The sequence below is a fragment of the Xiphophorus couchianus genome, chromosome 8 (assembly GCF_001444195.1).
Source record: "Xiphophorus couchianus chromosome 8, X_couchianus-1.0, whole genome shotgun sequence".
NCBI lineage: Eukaryota > Metazoa > Chordata > Actinopteri > Cyprinodontiformes > Poeciliidae > Xiphophorus > Xiphophorus couchianus.
This window is the reverse complement of record NC_040235.1, coordinates 3,754,319-3,774,533: the sequence shown is the minus strand read 5'-3', so window position 1 is coordinate 3,774,533 and position 20,215 is coordinate 3,754,319. Positions and strand designations below refer to the sequence as shown.

At 38.9% G+C, this 20,215-nt stretch overlaps 1 protein-coding gene across 3 annotated transcripts in view; it reads left to right on the top strand.

Annotated features, from left to right (window-relative positions):
* cubn (cubilin (intrinsic factor-cobalamin receptor)) overlaps positions 1-20,215 on the top strand; it is a 92,024-nt gene that overhangs the window by 39,881 nt on the left and 31,928 nt on the right. For all 3 annotated transcript variants that reach the window (XM_028026223.1, XM_028026222.1, XM_028026224.1), the window contains exons 31-43: positions 3,401-3,582; positions 3,745-3,901; positions 4,213-4,329; positions 4,445-4,558; positions 5,911-6,039; positions 6,147-6,279; positions 6,475-6,680; positions 9,588-9,769; positions 10,097-10,289; positions 13,691-13,888; positions 15,975-16,121; positions 16,659-16,849; positions 18,785-18,953. In XM_028026223.1, the coding sequence (XP_027882024.1) occupies positions 3,401-3,582; positions 3,745-3,901; positions 4,213-4,329; positions 4,445-4,558; positions 5,911-6,039; positions 6,147-6,279; positions 6,475-6,680; positions 9,588-9,769; positions 10,097-10,289; positions 13,691-13,888; positions 15,975-16,121; positions 16,659-16,849; positions 18,785-18,953 (2,118 nt within the window). The remainder of the gene's footprint in view (positions 1-3,400; positions 3,583-3,744; positions 3,902-4,212; positions 4,330-4,444; positions 4,559-5,910; positions 6,040-6,146; positions 6,280-6,474; positions 6,681-9,587; positions 9,770-10,096; positions 10,290-13,690; positions 13,889-15,974; positions 16,122-16,658; positions 16,850-18,784; positions 18,954-20,215) is intronic.

Below are 20,215 nucleotides of genomic sequence, written 5' to 3'. Positions count from 1 at the left end.
CTGACAGCCTGGTGCAAAGCTGTCCAAGTGTCCTGTGCTGTGGGCCTCGACAGTCCCAGGTAGTGGGGTGTGAGCTGCCACTTGGAATGCTGATAACTCTGCAGGTGGGGAAGATGTCAAAAATGTTAATGAGGAAGGGCGTAGGGGAGCTGATGATCCTGCTGGCTGTGTTCAGTATATATTGCATTTCTTTCGGTCTCTCACAGTACAGCCTCAGTAACGTGCTGATTCAATTTCATATAAATAATTTTGTATTACAAATGAATAAATAGGAAGCTTTAAACTTTGATAAAATAAACGTAAACTGGAAGTGTTCTGGCTTGCTACCTACATACTTAGTTACAAACTAGATGTTTATCTAGTAAATGAAATATTTAGTGAGCAACCTTAACATTTAGCTAAATATTTAGTGTTAAGGAAATAAATAAGTCTTACTTAAGGTGAAACGCTGAGTCAATCAAGAACGAATCAAAATGCATTTTGATTATTTTATTAAGAAATTAAGCAAAGAATATGAGCAATGACTCTCCTGGCTACTCCAGGAAAGTAGGAAAAGATAAAAGTACATCACTATTTATACCCACCAGCCCTCTTACAAAGATTGGAGCCAAAGGGAGAATCCCACCAGATTCAGTTTAATTCACAGCTCTGGTATTTGCACCTACAGACTGTGACCCTGGATGGTTCAAACCCAGTTCAGAAATACCATTTATTATGTGTTTCCAGTGAGCTGCCTCCAACATGAAGGGTGCTTCATAGATAAAATTGATTGATTGATCAAAACAAAGTTTGACATAACACTAGTTAGCAAACTAAATATTTAGGTCTGAGCTAAATGTCTAATTTGGAAAATAAATATTTAGTCTAGAACTAAATATTTAGTTAGCATTAGCAACATAAATAGTTAATTTGGAGCTAAATATTTTGCTTATAAATTACAGTAAATATTTAGCACAAACTTAAACATTAGTTGGGAAGTAAATATCGAGCTTCCTAATTAAATATTTAATTTGAAAGCTAAATATTTAGTTCCTAAACTAAATATTTTGAAAGCAATTTGTTTGGAACTCTTAAACTTATAAATTTAGCAATAACATGGTGAAAATATGATTTTGAAAAATTAACATCCACATATCTATGTCACGCTAAAGAAGCCAAATTATTTCTGATAAATTTTTACTATGCGACTTTACAAACAGCACCCCATATGAAAAAACATTTATTGGTCCAATTATCCATTGCTGAGCTGCTTTTTCCATATTTCATCTATTTGGCTGCTGTTTATACCATGATGAGCTCCAAGTCTGAGATTGGAAGGACTCCCTACCATCACTCTAATCTTTACACCACAGATCAAATTCTACACTAGTAGTAAATGTTACTTAAAGTCAGAAGAAACATGTCAGTCAAATGAACTACAGGGTCTCCTCCTGAAAACTTGCTAAGCCCGGTGATCAAGGTGCCAAGGCGGTCCTCCAGCGGTCCATCATGTTTTTGTATTAAAAGATACAGGAAATGGAAAAATATTACTGCGTAATTATGTGTTATGGGAAAACATAACCAGTGAATCGCTATTTAAACCCACAACTAGTCTTAAAAACAACAAATCAAAAAATACAAATTAAATGAATATCAATTATTTGGACTTCTATTTAAACCGAATTAAGTCAGCAGCTCCAGGGCCCCATAAATGCTAATATTTAAACACAGACCACAGATACATAAATGTAACATTTGTTTACTGAGATGATCAATGCTGCTGAATCTGATTTAATGGTTTCAGCATGCATAAAATAGAATATTTTAAATTGTTTAACATTTAAATTTAAGATTTTAAATCACCAACTTTTAAAAGTTCAAAAAATAATATTCATAGTTAGATTGTTTTGTTACCACATCAACAATCTAATGCTGTAAGTTTAATCTTTGAGTTTGAGCTCCTTTTGCCCACAAATACAAATTAGTAAACTGTAATTATAACTGATTGCTTTTTATGTTGGCCAGTTAATCTACTCTCTCTCTCCCAGAATAAATCGAACACAGAAGCTGTTAGAGGTGCTGAGGTTTTCAACAGCAAGAGGGGCCCGTAAGTCAAATTCTGCTCAAAGCCCCATACAGTCTTAGACCGGCCCTGCATGGTGATGTCATGAATTGGAGTTGTAGATGGTGAAGATAGGATGCGGTCGTTGCAGGTACTTGTGAAAAATGACGATTTTAGTGACAAACACGTAGGAGAACAGAAATTCCAGGCAGCACAGGTGAGCGATGAGGCAAGGAAACGCAGACACTGGTAGCACTGGGAATACAGGACATTAGTCGCACGACAAATGACACGACTAGGACCTGACAAGGAGCAAGGGACACAGGTGAGTTTAAATCCACAAGGAGTAATCAGGGAACACCAGACACAGCTCTGAACAATCAACGACAAGACATGACAACATAAAGACTCAATTAACATCAAAAATACACACAAAAAACAGTCCCCCCTCCCTCAAAACGCGACTACTAGATGCCTGAAAGAGTCCAAAAACAAAAAACAACCCTATCAGGGTGGTCAGAGGGGTGCTGGATGGAGAGCCAGAGACTAAAGTGAACACAAAAGAAAAACACAAAATAAATCATCATTCTAGCCTCAACGCGCACCTCTGAAAGCACAACTGTAAGTCATACCTGCGATTCACATAGAGCTACTCAACCAGAGCTAACATGGTGGGTTTTAAACTCTTACCTTGAAGTATAGTTCTCCAAAGAAACATAATTCCTCACAAGGTTTTGATGTAAATATCCATACAGGTCAGCCTGTGTCCAGTTTGAGTGAAAGGAGGAGCGTATGATCTGAGGTAAACTTCAGAGATCAAGCAGCTGTAGCGCTGGAGGCAACGCGCAGAGGCTGAGTGATTGGTTTGCTATCCCGACTTTAAATGCATCAACTATATACAGCTTTTAGGAAGAAATCTGCTACGCCAGAACAACAGAGATGCTTGCAATCCAGCTTAAAAAAAGCAAAATTCCCTCCCCCAATTATACATGTTTCTAAAAACAAAAACAAGCAACGCTTAGCCTGATGGAGGGGCTAGTAAAACATAGTGGGCTGCCAGGCTTATAATACACTGGGGGAACCCTGAACTGTACTTGTTTTTTAGCTGGTAGATGATAATGGGGTGTAAATTGATTTGACGCTACTGATTTTCCAGTCACGTCAGCATTTAGCATTGACATGATTTTCTGGTGCTGAGATATAGCCAGTGCATTTGAAATATGAAAGAAGACATTTTACCAAAGACTATATACATGTTATCTCCATTTCTGATATGTTTTTATTTAGAGTGAGGTAAATCGTTCCTGCAGTTTTAGAAGAACCACAGTAATCTGAAGTTGGTGGTGTTTGTTCCTGCAGGCTGTGGAGGGCCAGTCACTGCTCCTTCAGGGGAGATCCACTCACCCCTGTACCCAGCCAGCTATCCCAACAATGTGGACTGCTCCTGGATGATCAGTGTGGATGCCAGTCATCGCGTCTTGTTAAACTTCACCGACCTAGATATTGAAAATCATAGCAACTGTTCCTATGATTATGTCACTGTAAGAGACTTCTTAGATTTGTTTATGGAATAAATGTTAATATAAACCACAATGGTAAAAAACAGGGCATGGAGAAAAATTAGTTTTCCTGTTAATCACACTTTGTTTCAATCATTTTAGCTACACACCTTTTTAAGATCTTTGAACTTTCTCCTACTGTAGATCCATGATGGTCCAAGCATATTATTTCCTCTGCTTGCCCGTGTGTGTGGGTCCAGCCCACCTCCTTCCATCACCTCCACCCAGAACACCATCTATGTCCGCTTTAGATCAGACTCTAGTCAAAATCATCGAGGCTTCAGTGCTAGATTCTCTGAAGGTAAGATTTTCTTCCTTTTTATAATAAGTCACTTGTTGTGTGTTATTTTATCCATCCGTTTCACGGATGCTAACAGAATGCATTGCTGCTGATTCTCAGGTGCATTATGTAATGAAACACAATATGATTATTACGTGGTCATATTGTGCTTCCATCTGTGTCTCTTATTTTCTCCAATATGTATTTCGGTGGGCCTGCAGGACAGTAGACAATTTAGTGTATGGGCACTGGGAGAACTGCTCCTTTCAGGTAGAGGAGGCCCAAATGCGATCACATTCTAGTATGGATAACACCAACCTTTTGTTTGACAGCTTGTGGAGCAACCATTATAACAGACGATAATGGTGGTGCAATTTCATCACCAAGGTACCCTGCAAAATATCCACCAAATCAGAACTGCAGTTGGATCATCAAAGCACAGGAACCATGTAAGCTGTTGGTCTGCCTTTGTCAAATTAACGAATGTGTTTCGTATTGTTTTATGTTATATGTGATATACTTTGTTAAACCTATAAAAATCATTTGCATCTGTTTTCTGGCTAGTCAACCATGTGACTCTGTCCTTCACTGACTTTGAGTTAGAGAAGATAAACTCCAATTGCTCACATGATGCTGTGGAAATACTTGATGGAGACAATTACCAAGCTCCCTCTATAGGTGGGTATGGTAAACACAGATAAATTCTTCTACAAATGGGGCTATGGTGATAGGGGTTCACCCTACAATCCACGGGTTGTTGGTTCAATCCCTGCTCCACCTTCCTCTATTGTTGTGGGCAGGACACCTCACCCACCATGCCTGCTGGTGGTGGTCAGAGGGCCCCTTGGCACCAGTGCCAGGTGCAAGGGTCACCAGTGCATGGCAGCCTCACCTCTGTCACTCTGTCCCAGTAGCTTGCCACCATCAGCATGTGGGGGTGTTCATGGGTGGGTGAATGACTGTAGTATGAAGTGCGTTGGGGTCCTTTGGACTTGATAAAGCTCTATGAAAGTCATAGCCATTAACCATTTACAAATTTCTCACAGTAGTGTGCTGAAATTTGGGCCCATTCGTCCTCTCAGAACTGGTGCAACTGGGTCAGGTTTGCAGTCCTCCTGGCGACAGGAGGACTCTGCCTTACATTTTTTGTGGGACTGAGATCAACACCTTGCTATGATCACTCCAAAACATGGACTTTGTTGTTTTTAAACCACTTTGACTAATTGTGAATTCCATTTGTAGTCGAAAATGGGGAATCATTCATAGGTGTGCCTCCAGCTTACACAAATGTATTGGATTACCCAATCAGAAGCTTACAAAGCCATGACATTACTATTTAGGGCTTTCTAACTCTTGGTGCATTTTAACTTCCAAAAAGTTATCATAAGTGATTGCATTATTTTCTAAATTATCCAATAATAATAATTTAGAATAGAATAGAATTCAACTTTATTGTCATTGCACTGTCACAAGTACAAGCAACGATATGTAGTTAGCATCTATCCAGAAGTGCTCTATGAGATATAAATATTTATTTACAGATGTACAAGACTATGTATGTATGGACTATAAGGGGTTATAGCAAAGAGATATAGATATTGTGTATAAATATAAATGTGGAAGCTGTATGCACAGATTATACAGAATATACAGATTATACAAGAATGTTAGGGAATGGATTATATATGTATATAATATATACAAGATAAATAATGGCAGATAAAATGTACAGGTTGTATATGTGTGTGTGAAGAAAACAGTCCGTGATGTGTGTGTGTGTGTGAGGATAGTCCATGTGTTATTGTGGTATGAGAGGATAGGGGAGTACAGTCCTTATAGTTTATGTTTTATGTCAGGAGGCGTTCAAAAGCGTGACAGCTGTGGGGAAGAAGCTTTATGTTATATGGAGGGCCAGTCACTGCTCCTTCAGGGGAGATCCACTCACCCCTGTACCCAGCCAGCTATCCCAACAATGTTAGGTTCTACTAACTGAACAAAAAACTCTTGGTTTGATTTTTTTTTTTTGTCAGGGCGCTACTGTGGCTTCGAAATACCACATCCAGTGACGTCCTTCAGCAACTCTTTGGTGATCAATTTCATCTCTGATTACTCTGTCTCCATGAAAGGGTTCAGAGCTGTCTATTCTGCCTCCACCTCCAGTAAAGTGGAACCTTTATCAGTTCAAACTTATACTAAGACAATCTCACACTTTGTTAATGAGATATTGGGGAAATTGTTCTTAAGTCCTTTTGTTTTAATTGCTCAGGTTGTGGCGGGGATCTGGTGATGCAGAGTGGTGCGTTTAACAGCCCTAACTATCCAGATGCTTATCCACCAAACATGGAATGTGTTTGGACACTTAGGAGCTCACCAGGGAACCGTATACAGATCTCATTTATGTGAGTTTTGAAATGTGGAGAGCCCTTTTCTCAGATAGTGTGAAGGAAGAAGTGATTCATATTTTTAATTGTTTGGTTTGTTGTCTTTACTATCAAACAATCCATTTTGTCATTGATAATATAACACCACATCACCCTGTTACATTTCATACATTACTTGTTTTTTTGTGTTGCTAAAAACTATATTTTGTTCAGTATGTTTCACCTTCAAGGAAACTCAGACTGTCAAAATGACTACCTGGAAATCCGAGAAGGCAGTTCAACTGGATCTCTTGTTGATCGCTTCTGTGGTACCTCGCTGCCCTCCAACTACACATCTGTGACTGGTCACATCCTGTGGATTAAATTTGTCTCGGATGGATCAGTTAGTGGGGCTGGATTTAGAGCCACCTTCTCACACTGTAAGTATTCCATCTTCCAAAATAGAATACTGATCCTGATCTGCTGCAATGTGTTAAATGATGAAGGATCCCCTTCCACCCTCACCATGGTTTGTTCTCCCTGCTGCCCTCTAGGAAAATGTTCAGCAGCTACAACTGCAGAGCAACCAGATTTCACAACAGCTTCATCCCTCATGCCATAAGGCTATTAATCACGTACTAATTTAATCTTTTATTGTGTATATTTATTTTGATACTTTTATCATTGCTTATTTATCTATTATTATTGGAATCTTGGAACGACATTTCTTTCAATATGTACATATTTAAATGTACAATTGAATGACAAAAAAATCAGTCGATGTCAATATTTAGATGTTTTCATGTTATGTGAGAAAATATTTGCAGCTAAACCCCAGCATGTTTAAGGTTTTTAATTTTTTAATTCATTAAAAAACTAAACACTGAAAGTGTTGGAAAAACTTTAAACCTTTGAATTGAGTACAATTATTCACTGAAACAAGGGTATTTTTAACCATCCACTTTGCACTGTCTGGATCATGCACCCTGACTCAGTGCTTGGCCACAAGCCAATGGACATGGCCCACTTGTCAATCATTTTATAAGGTTTATCAGTAACTAACCAATCGGCAGTCACAATTTCTCTCAAAGTACGTCTCTTATCTGAAGGAACTGAACCTCCGTTACCGTTGCCGGGGTTCATCATTGCTGACATGCTGAATCAGAAATTCTGGATAATTGTTGTCAGTGGGGAACATGCAATCCCAAAGCCGTAACCAGAACGTTTAGAGAGCGGGATGCTTTTCCAAGACCCAAAGTCTGGAATAATGCAGGAGATAGATCACAGGCTCTATAGCCAACCTCATGTCCAGTTTAAATGAAACCTTTGTTGATGGTAAACATTGCAGATTTTCACAGAAACCACACTCAACATCCCTGCAAGTTGAGCAGGCATGGTTCTCTTTTATTTACAGCAATTATACTTTCACAAAGTCCTTCCCTTTCTCAAACAGGGGATCGGTTTCCAATCTATTGGCAAATCACAAGCAGTTGTCTCAGAAGATTCCACGCAGTGTGTGGGAAAGTCTCATTCTATTTACTTTTAACATCAAAGAGTTTGGGCTGAAAACCTGTGGAGTTGAAAGACAAAGGGCTTCTGCAGCATCTTTTTTCATCTGCTCTCTTCCTACCCACTTTCACCCTGCTTGCTCTGCTCTGTCTTCTGGTTAAATGTTGCTTTTATGTTCTTAGAGCCTTTCTTTGCACATCCACAATCTATGAACTATGGATCTGGTCAACAGGTCTCTCAATGCAATTAATCAAATTTTCTCAATGAGAAGACTGGGCACAGGTGAGCCCATTTGTCTTGTGGGTATATACCCAGTGGGATACATCCTGGATTTATTTGGATTCATGATACCAGAATGTCTGCTGTTTGGATCTTGTGGATACCTGGCATATCGACAAATTTGTGATGGATTGGGCCAACTAGCGAACTCTCAGACAGACATGCTGTGGGACAGAGGCGCAAGTTGGATGCAATTTCTTCCCATGCAAACTTTGAATGCTAAAACTCACTAGCGGGATGGAATCGATATTGGAGAAGTTGCTAATTTTGGCCTTGTGAGAATGACCCACAGTAATTTGGATGATTGGAATTAACAGAGATGTACTATTCAAAATTCTAGGGCAGATTAAAATTTTAAGACTGCCCAATTTAAAAAATATATTTATTTTGAATCTGGCTTCTTTGTGTTAGCCTTGCCTGGCTGGCTATCTCAAATCTCCTGGAGTTTATGTAAACAAGCCGTTCTTTCCCATCACCTCTCCTCTTCAGAAGTCACCTGTGGAATTGTATGGCTGAACTCTCCAAGGACTTGCTCTTCGATAATATCACCTTTTATCAGAGACTGTTTTGGGAGAACGGGCTGTACTGAGACACGGATTAATCTGGACACACATCTTGACCACACATATGAACACACCCTAGCTTCACTGTCTTTGCTGGCTCATGTCGCTACATGTAGCTTTGGATGTTGCTAGATGTGCTAATATTTTTCTGATGTGTCACTTCTTTGCCCTGTCTGTCTGTCTGTCTACTTTATTGTTACTTTTAGAAATTGTGGAGTACTCATTACTTAGACCAATATTTAGCTAGTTCAGAAAATCTCCCTCTAGTTTATAAATTGTGGAGAACTTACTCTTATCCAGGAACCCAGAACAGGAACATTTAGTTTACATACTTCACTCAACCCAGGGCAGGAATTAGAACAAACTTATTAACTTAGATCAACATTTAGGACCATCTACTTCATAGAATCAAACATGGACAGCCAACATTTAGCTTATAAATTATGGAGTACTTATATTTATCTGCTTAGCAACCCAGAACAAGAACATCTAGTTTTATACTTCAACCCATAGCAGAAATTAGAACAAACTTGGATATATAGAGAAACTACTCATTGCTTTAGATCAACATTTAGCATTAAACTTTTTATACTTTTACTTTTATTTTCTATTAGCTTATCCAGAGAAACTCCTATTAGCTTACAAATTGTGGAGTACTTTTTGTTTTTCTTCTACTTTTCTTTTGTCATTTTGTTTGTATTTCCTCTAACTCATGTACAGCATTTTGATTTGCCTTGTTGCTGAAAAGTGCTGCATAAATCAAATGACATTACCTACCTACCTATGGAGTGTTTTTCCTGAAAGCTTGAAAAACCTATGTGAAAAACCTAGCTAACAAAACAACATTCTCTAATACTCCAAAACTATATCCAGAATGTTAAAAACACAAACACAGTTTTTATGAAAACCTAATTTTTCTCATCAATAAATTGCAATGATAAACCAAACTTGGGATGGACTGCCAAGCTAACCTTCAAGTTTGTCTGTGTTCCTCAGTGTACGGGGTTGATTTGGTGGGAGAATCGGGTCAAATTTCATCCCCACTGTTTCCCAGGACATATCCCAACAATGCCAATTACAGATGGACCATAACAGTGGGAGGAGATAGCTACATTCAGATCAGCTTCTTGGACATGGACATAGAGGACCTCTATAACTGCTACTATGACCAATTGAAAGTAAGACTATGTCAGCTATATTATCTCATGTTTTTTTATGATCTTATCAGATTATATTCCATTAAAATGATTGGTTAATATCTTTAGGACATAGACAGCATGCGATTTGTGCTATATATTAGAACAACTGGTTGGAAGTTTCTTGTATATTTAGATTATGATTTCAAAATAAATTCTGGAAATAGACTAACCTCTGGTATCTGACAAGAATTTAGATATTACCATATAAATGTTGCATGTTTGACTGCTTATAATTAGGTGGTTAAGTTTAACCCAACTCGGGCCCAATAATGACTTTGGGTGCCAAAAATCTTTATTTCTCTCCAGATATATGATGGCCCAGATGTTTATTCCTACCCTCTTGGAACGTTCTGTGGTCTGAATTTACCAACTCCACTTAGAAGTTCAGGAAGCACTGTCACCTTGCACTTCAAATCAGATTCAGTAGTGGGAGGACGAGGCTTCCTTGTGGACTGGACAGCTGTGAAAGACTCTGGACCACCACCTACTATTACACCAGGTAAGACAGAACGATGACTCCCCGTTTGGCTTGTTTAATAAATTGCATTTTTATTATAAAGTTAGTCAATTCAATAGCTAATTAATTGTTAATTGATTGAATTATGGACTGGAAATCTGTCCAGGGTGTATTCTTACCTAGTAACTTCTGCAGAGCGGCATCGGCCCTCCCTGTAACCAGAAAGTATTAGGCAGGTATCATAAATAGATTGAAGATTCACAGATATAGAATAATATTCTCATTCCAAAAATGAGAATATTATTAAAAAGTTCACTTATTACAATGACTCCATCACTGAGTGAAACACACTAAATAGACTAATTCCACACAGACTGATGTTTTCAAGGTTTTATTACTGTTAAAATTTTGATGATTTCCTGCTAACAGCTAATTAAATCATGACATTTAAGATCAGAATATTACATCAGAACAATAAAAAAATTCTAACACAGGTATTTGAGTATAATAAAAAGTATTTTCAGTTACTACTGAAAGATTTTTTAAGTACTTTTTATGCATCTCATTTGAATGAATCTAAAATTAATTTATAGAACGTGCCTGCATATTTTGTCAACATGTACAGTACAGACCAAAAGTTTGGACACACCTTTTAATTCAATGAGTTTCCTTTATTTTCATGACTATTGACATTGTAGATTCACACTGAATGCATCAAAACTATGAATAACACATGTGGAAATATGCACTAAACAAAAAAGTGTAAAACAACTGAAAATAGCCCTTATATTCTAGTTTCTTCAAAGTAGCAACCTTTTGCTGTGATTACTGCTTTGACACACTCTGCATTTTCTTGATGAGCTTCAAGAGGTCGTCACCTGAAATGGTTTTCACTTCATAGGTCAACCTGCCCTGTCAGGTTAATAAGTGGGATTTCTTGTCTTATAAATAGTCATGGAAATAAAGAAAACCCATTGAATTAGAAGGTGTATCCTTTTGGTCTGTACTGTATATGTTTTATACATCGTTACATTTGGACTATGATTATTTTATATCACCTGTTTTGAAGACTCTAAATAAGGCACATTTAAATGTCTACAGTACTGCTGGATATACACTATGGGTGTATCCAGTATATCCATGGGTGGAATTCACAGTTCCACACAGTGAATTCCAGTGTGGAACTGTGATAGGATGAACTGTGCAACAAATCCAGTTGTGGAATTTCCTCCCTCCTAAATATTCCACAGTCAACTGTCAGCTGTATTATAAAAAAAATTGAAGTGTTTGGTAACAATAGCAACTCAGCCAAGAAGTGGTAGGCCACGGAAACTGACGATCAGCCGATGCTGAAGCGCATAGTGCAAAGAGGTCACCAACTTTCTGCAGTCAATCACTACAGACCTTCAAACATCAAGTGGCCTTCAGATTAGCTCAAGAACAGTGTACAGAGAGCATCATGGAATGGGTTTCCATGGTGGAGCAGCTGCAAGTGCAATGCAAAGCGTCAGATGCGTCAGAGGTGTAAAGTCGCTGCCACTGGACTATAGAGCAGTGGAGGCGCATTCTCTGGAGTGATGATTTTTGCTTCTCCATCTGGCAATCTGATGGACGAGTCTGGGTTTGGCGGTTGCCAGGAGAACGGTACTTGTCTGATTGCAAGTGGGATTATGGTGTCAGGTTGTTTTCCAGGAGCCCTTAGTTCCATCCATCTAGCAGTTTAAGAAGGGAGACCCAGACTTCCCTCTCCCCAGCCACTTGTTCCAGCTCTTGGGAATCCAAGGCGTTCCCAGGCCAGCTGAGAGACATCGTCCCTCCAGCGTGTCCTGGGTCTTCCCCGGGGTCTCTTTCCCGTGGGATGTGCACGGCACACCTCACCAGGGAGGCGTCCAGGAAGTATCCTAACCAGATGCCCGAGCCACCTCAACTGGCTCCTCTCAATGTGAAGGAGCAGTGGCTCTACTCTGAGTCCCTCCCAGATAACAGAGCTTCTCACCCTACCTCTAAGTGAAAGCCCAGACACCCTACGAAGAAAACTCATTTCGGCCGCTGGTATCTTTGACCACGTTTTTTCGGTCATGACCCAAAGCTCATGACCTTAGATGAGGGTAGGAACGTACATCATCTGGTAAATCAAGAGCTTTGCTTTTTAACTCAGCTTTCTCTTCACCACAATAGACCGGTACAGCACCCACTTCACTGCAGAAGCTGTGCCAATCCATCTGTTGATATCCCGCTCCATTTTTTCCTCATTAGTGAACAAAATCCTGAGATACTTGAACTCTCCACTTGGTGCAGGACATCCCCCCTCTAACCCCCCACCCCCCGCGCCCCCAGCCTTGCAGCCACTGCTGTATTCAATTCTGACGTCATCTGCTTTATTGTGGAGATATCCACAGCTATATATTGTAAAATGTTACTCATTTTAACCACTTCAGAGAACAAATTTATCAGATTTGGAGGAGGAGGTGTCTCTCTGTTCTTCCTCACGTGGAGGGTTGCTGGGGTTCTACGTGTCTTGTGCTCTTTGAGTGTTTCTTTAAATTACTTTTTTTTTTTTCAGAAAAAAACATCCACAAGCCTATACTGCTACCTCACTTATGGAAAACGATACCAAATAAGAGCCCCTAACCACAAAATAATCATCTATTGTCAGAACAGAGAGCTCTTAGCCAGCTGCCATCTTGTTCGCTTTCCCCATGTGACTAGATCTGTAACTGCTTCTACAAATTTTTGTATTTGTAGGAGACAGGAGCTTTGAAGAATGAGTGTCTGACGCTATGTGTAACGTTCATGACTTTCACTAAGTAACTACTGTACTGACAAGTTTAGAAAGTTATTAACTCCTGGATGGGAATTGTAATGTCTGTGCAAATACGAACGTCTTACCCTCAGTCTTACCAGGATTTCGGGTTTCAGTGTTATTCCAAACTCCCTTCCAGATTCAGGGCTACGGCACCGACTGTAGCTCAGGAGACTACCTCCAGGTAAACTTAAAGAGAAATTCACCCCCAAATCAAATTTTTTCATGATGATAAACTAAACAGATGAATTAGGGTTGTAACTTTATGTTGTAAGCTGCTCTGACCATGTGGCATCTGTTGGTATTTGACTGAAATATGTGAGAGCCTATAATCATATGCCTCTGAGATCACCAAGCCTAAACTGGACTCCATAGAGCAATAAGTGGTGAATCTCTTCAGCTCCTAAGGCTTGACCATCCCTATCAGTGATTTTCAGGACTTGTCATCTTTTCACTTGAAAAAACAAATCAGACAAGTCAGCAATTATAATTTTGTTTATAAAGTGACGTCAAAATTGATTATTAAAACAAAAGAAGAAACCGAAGTAATCTCATGTCTATGTTAATGAAAACTTCATTGATATGGTGGTGGTGGGTCAGTTTTGATGTGTATGTTTTGTTTTGTGTGTGTGTCTCTCAGGGGCTTGTGGTGGACTTCTTCTAATTGGAAATTCTCCTGGTTTCCTCTTTTCCCCTGGATGGCCTGAAAACTATCCTCCTAACCAAGAGTGTACCTGGCTCATTCGGGCTCCAGATTCCATCGTAGAATTTAATTTCTTGTCTCTGGACATGGAGGGATATCCACCCTGCTACTCTGACAGCCTGATTATCAGAGATGGTAAACATTGGAAAATGTGTTAAATATATACTGTAAAGACATAGTTCAAAGTGTCACCTTTGTCACAGTTTTAAGATAACTATTTCATGTAAAGTTTTACATGACTATTATGATTTAGGTCAGCACATATCTAGATGCATGTTGAGAACAACCCAATGCAGGAAGTGCCTGGAGTTTCTCCATCGTTAGTAGAAAGAGTAGAGCCTTTTTATCAAAGTTTGGTCAAATGAATCTGCAGTGAAGCCTCTAAAGTACAAACATAATTAAATATAATTTATTGCCAGTGAATAATGTTAATATCCATTACTTTCAGTGATAAAGTGTGTTTCAAAACACAATAATTCAAGATACTAACAGCCTGTTGTAATGAATGAACTTTGTTTTTGTCATGATGTTGGTTGTTAAAGCGTGGACCCAAATGCAGAGAGGCAGAGGCAGCAACTGAGTTAGACGATTTAATGAAAAAATGCTGAACACCTTCAAAAAAATAGAAGATCCAAGGTAGCAGCAAAAAATTAACCCAAAGAATATCCAGCCAGGAGACATGAGGTAGAAACAAGGATGCACAGAGGACTGAGGGGAGGAGACATGAGGATCTGACGAGTAGTGGGAGAAAATCAGAGGGTTAAATACTGAGAGGTTGAGAGCTAGAGAAAATCAGGGCTGCTGAACAGGAGCCAGACTGAGGGATGGGGAGAAGGTGGCACAGGAAAACTACATAGATATACAGTGGAACACAAAAGAGTAATGGAAGTAACATAAGAGAGTTGGAAATAATTCTAACATGAAAAACATGACAAACTAGAAAGAGACAAAGACATGAGGGGAAGCTATGAAAGAAACAGAAAGAAGACTGATTTAAAAATAATAACTAGGTACACAGAGCTAGAGCAGCTAGAAGGACTAAACAAAGAAATAACCTAACTAGAATCACTAAAGAAAGATGGACAAAGATTCAAACATAAAAGAATAACTAAACTTAAAATAACAAGATAAGAAAAGAAGAAACACTACGAGGGAAGCTGAAATAATTAATAACTAGAAGAACTAGAATCACAAAAGAAAGATAAACATCATTCAGACAAATAGGAACAACTGAACCTAGGATAACGAAATAACTAAGAAATAAACATAACTGGAAACACTATGAGGGACCGAAATAAGGAGAATAAGAATAATACATATTTAACCAAAATAAGTTACCTCAAATAATGAAAGTAGAATAACCCTGAAATGAAAGACTAAAATGAAAAAGAAACACCCGGGAAACAAAATCCCCAATCCAAAACCCAGAGTCCTGACAGTTTTCAGAGGTTCCACACTGTACATCCTCCGTTAGTTCTGCAGTTTTAACATAGAAATGATTCAAATTCAACATCAAATGCAACCAGATTCCAACATTTTTAACTTTAGTTAAATCAGGGGTCTGGAGCTGGCTAAACTCACACAATGGTTATTTATAACTGGCCAGTTGATTAAATAAATATAAACATTCTACAGAAATCACTGTTTCCATCCTCGTTTTTGAAACGTCATATGTTGGTTTTTATTTTATATCAAAACCAAAGGATATAAATAAAATATTGGCTCTTTAAAAATAACAACAAGCTTGAAATGGTAGAAGTTCACCCAAAATGAGAAGTTGCCTTTTGCAATAGCATGGGTGGTGTTCTAGCTGCACTGAAAAGTAAATGGCTTAAACTTGTTACACTTGTGTAGCATGTTTATCAAGTCCAGAGGACCTTATAGAGCTTCACACTACAGTCATTCACACACACGCACACCCACATCGATGGTGGCAATCAAGTGTATAGTAGCTGCTGGGGCAGTCTGACCTCCCACGCCACAGGGCCCTCTGACTGAGGGTAAGAATACCTCTTTAGATTGTAAAGTTTGCAAACACCTGAATGAAACAGAGAAGAATTTGGTTTTGAAGTCTGGTGCATTACTGTGGGATATACTTAACTTTCATTTGCGCCAATAGAAGGTTCAAAGTCCTAACCCTTCTTTGGTTATGTATCCCCCTCTGTTTGATTTCATCAGACCCATCAGTTTGCAATGAACTGCTTTGCTTTATGATTAACAGGTGCAAACAGCCTGTCCCCTGTCCTGGCCAGTGTGTGTGGGAGGGATCCTCCAGGCTCCATACACTCAACAGGAGACTCAATGTTCCTTCACTTCTCTTCTGACAGCCATGTCAGTGGCCAAGGCTTTAATGCCTCCTTCTCCAAAGGTTCTGCACAAATGCAAATACATATTCTACTTTCTTTATTCTGACTTTACTTTTTTTTTAATATTACATTTTTTTTCATTCGTTATTGTGATGACAACAGAATGTCGGGCTACCTTTTTACTGTATTTATTTTTTTATGTCAAGCATAAGATAAAATATTTTGATCCTGGTTCACTGTTTAAATATTTGTATTTTAATGTAAATTCATGTTAGATATCTAAATAGGGCTGAGGTGTTAAAACTTTTGAATCAGAAGAAGCTTCCACTGCTCTTCATGTTTGTTTTTTGACTGGAAGTTACCAGTATCATTTAGGAGGTGCTGATTAATTGGCTCCTTTGGATGCAAACTAAATGATGTGGAACTCTGAAGACAGACATCATTTTCATCACCACGTTGCGTCCAGTATTTTACCCATTTTTAATGTTCATAACTTGGCATGTCATGAAATTTGAGTGTCTCACATTTTTAGACAACAATGTTGCTGTGACTCTGCAGCATGATATCCATTTCAATGAAGATTTTCTTTGTGTTTTCAGGTTGTGGTGGCCTGCTGCATGTAGACAGAGGTGTTCTGAGCAGTCCTCACTACCCTCAGAACTACTTGCCTGGATTAAATTGCAGTTGGCATGTGATGGTTACACCAGGATTTCGGGTTTCAGTGTTATTCCAAACTCCCTTCCAGATTCAGGGCTACGGCACCGACTGTAGCTCAGGAGACTACCTCCAGGTAAACTTAAAGAGAAATTCACCCCCAAATCAAATTTTTTCATGATGATAAACTAAACAGATGAATTAGGGTTGTAACTTTATGTTGTAAGCTGCTCTGACCATTGGTGAAGATATGGTGTAGAACAAATGACTGTCAGACCGACTGCAGTGCTGAGGAATCGAGAAAAGCTAATAACCTCTCTCGCTGCTTGCTTGGGACAGACAGGCTGCAGCCGAGCTGCAGAACCCTGTCACCATAAAAGTTTCCAACAACACAGAAAAAGTTGCTAGATTTACCAATAATTGTCTTTCTTTCTTTTTAATTCACTGGAGTCTGAAAAATTGATAAATATAGCAGCCAAGTCAATAAGTTGACAACAGTGCTTCTTTCACCATGATCACAACCAGTTCATTCCCACATTCAGCGTGTCTTTTTGCCCCACACACCTTTCTGAATTTTTTTCAAAATTTGCCAGGCCCGGAGTTTAGCTTTCAGAAGTGGGGGCTACACTTTGAAGACCCATTACATCGTAAGGTCAAACACACAAGATCCTGCCCCCAATCTGAAGTAGAAGTAGAAAGTACAGATACTTACTGAAAAATGTAGTGGCGTAAAAGTCGAAAGTACACATGATTAAATCTACTTAAGTAAAATGCACTTAAGTACCACCACTGTGGCTATGTGAATCTTGATTGGCCAGCAAACTGACCTGACCTTAACTCCATGGAAAATCTCTGAGGTATTGTGAAGAGAAAGACACGATACACCAGACCCAACAATTCAGAAGAGCTGAAGGCCACCATCAACAACCTGGACTCTCAGAATACCTGAACAGATCCACAGACTGATTGGACTCATGTCACGCTGCTTTGCTGCAGTAAGCTGGGCAACAGGAACCCCAACTAAGTACTGAGTGCTGTTCATGCTCATACTTTTCATCAAGGGTGTCAAACTCCAGTCCTCAAGGGCCACTGCCCTGCAACTTTTAGATGTGCCTCTGCTGAATAGAATAATTAGGTCATTGAGGCTCTGGGGAACTGATCTGCACAAGGAGGAGGTCATTAAGCCATTTCATTCCAGTGTTTTGTACCTTTGGCACATCTAAATACTGCAGGACTGTGGCCTTTGAGGGCTGGAGTTTGACACCTGTGCTATTCATTTTTTTAAATAAAAAAAGTTTATTTTTTTTGTTAGTCTTAAGTAATAATCTAATTATCTGAGATACTGAATTTGAGGTTTTCATGAGTTACCAGTTCTACTCATCAATAAAATCATCAAAAAAATAAACATTTGAAATATATCAGTCTGTGTGTAAAGGTGCCCATAGTGGGTCCTGCAGGGCCGGCATCCTGCATGTTTTAGTTCTCTCCCTGGTTTAACGCACCTGAATCCAACAATGGCTCGTTGGAAGGCCTAAGAAGAACACTGACATGCTGAAAAGGTTGTTACTTCCACCAGAGAGAGAACTAAAACATTCAGGATGCCGGCCCTCGAGGACCGACTTTGGGCACCCCTGCCTTAGAAGAACACTGACATGCTGAAAAGGTTGTTACTACCAAGAGGGAGAGAACTAAAACATGCAGGATGCCGGCCCACCAAGACCCACTATGGGCATGAGGTTCTCGAGGACCGACTTTGGACACCACTGGATTAATACAATATACAGGTTTCACTTTTTGAATGGAATTACTGACATAAATCAACCTTTTTCATGATATTCCAATTTTATGCCAAGCACCTGTGTAATAGATTGTTTACTCATATAGTGAAATATTTCAAAGTTTTAATGATGATGGCTAACGGACAATGGAAACCCAAAATTCAGTGTTTTAGAAAGTTAGTTAAGATAGTAGGCTATGTCTTCTTCCTTACCTAATTAATTACTTTATTTCTGAGCTCCATGAACTCTCACTGAGGTCACAGATATATATTTACTCCCTGTTGTTTCTACAGCTCAGAAATGGTCCAGATGGGTCGTCTCCAATTCTAGGAGGTCGTATCTGTGGTTCCAGTCCTCCTTCCATTCTCCAAACTACAGACAACCACCTCCATATTCACTTTGTAACTGATTCAAGTAACGAGGCCAGCGGCTTTAAGTTGATTTTTGAAGTCCATAATGAAGGTAGAATCTCTTGTTCTGTTTTTGATAAGTAAGAAAGAGAATAACTATGAATATGTTGGCTTTTTTTTTAGTAATACATTGTGCTACCATGAATGGGTAGTCATTCAAACAAAATGCCAATTTCAAATATTGTAGATCTCCAGTTAAACATAAATACTTGATGTTTGTTGTGCATGTTGAGAATTTGACAAAAAACAGTCATTAATTTTTACCTACCACTATTCAACCACTTCTGTTCATTACAGTTAAGGTCGTTTACAGTAGTGGTCTACAGATACAGTATGAGAAAATTGAAGAATGAAGATATTTGATTAAGCTGAACTCAACCCACACACACTAAAGGATTTAGTCGATAGTAAAAGCAGCTTTATGAATGATAACATGGTGAAATCAGAGGAGCATGGTTTCTTAAACTTGATGTCCAACTTGACTAAAGTTTGAAACTTATTTCTTTAGGTCAGGTCGTTTATACACTTAAACCCTATAACTGACAGAGGGTTTACTCTAGATCAGTGGTTCTCAGTCCTGAGGAACCCCTGTCCTGCATGTTTTATGTAACCCATGGGACCAAACCACCTTCTCTTTAAATTCTGGGATCATCATGGGTGTTTCTGAGTTTTTCCAGTGCTGCTGCTCACTGGCTGTAGGCATCTGTTGTTCATAAAACTACCTGAAGCCTACAAATCTGACTCAACTATTGCATGAAGCTTGATGTTCAGCGGTGAGTTATTCTATTAACTAGGATCTGATGAGATGTCATATTTGCAATAGCACCGCTAACGTTATTTCCTTCACGCTGTCATGCTCACCAAGCTGTGGTCCAGTTGGCAGCTGGTAACTTCCCAAACTGCTAATATTGCATCAACCTTTTCAAACAATTCACTACTCGATCAAGGTCAAGATTTTTTTTTTTTCTTTAAATGTTACACCTGATGACTGAGATGGTGAGCTACCCACACACCACCTGGTGGTAGGAAACTGAACCACAATCTGTACACAGGAAACTGAACCAAACTCCCAGGAACACTAAAGGAAAAAAAAAATAATAATTTTCTCTCACCTTTAGACTCAACTCAGGAGACCTGTTATTTCTCTGAAGTGTCTTTATTTTTTTATATTATGTCTTTTGAACCGATTTATTTTTGTTGTTGAATTATTATCATTATCATTTTCATTATTATTAGAAATAAATACAAGTATAACTAACTCTTCTGTTTCATTCACCCAATTCATGACTCTATGCCGTTCCTAGTTCTGATCAA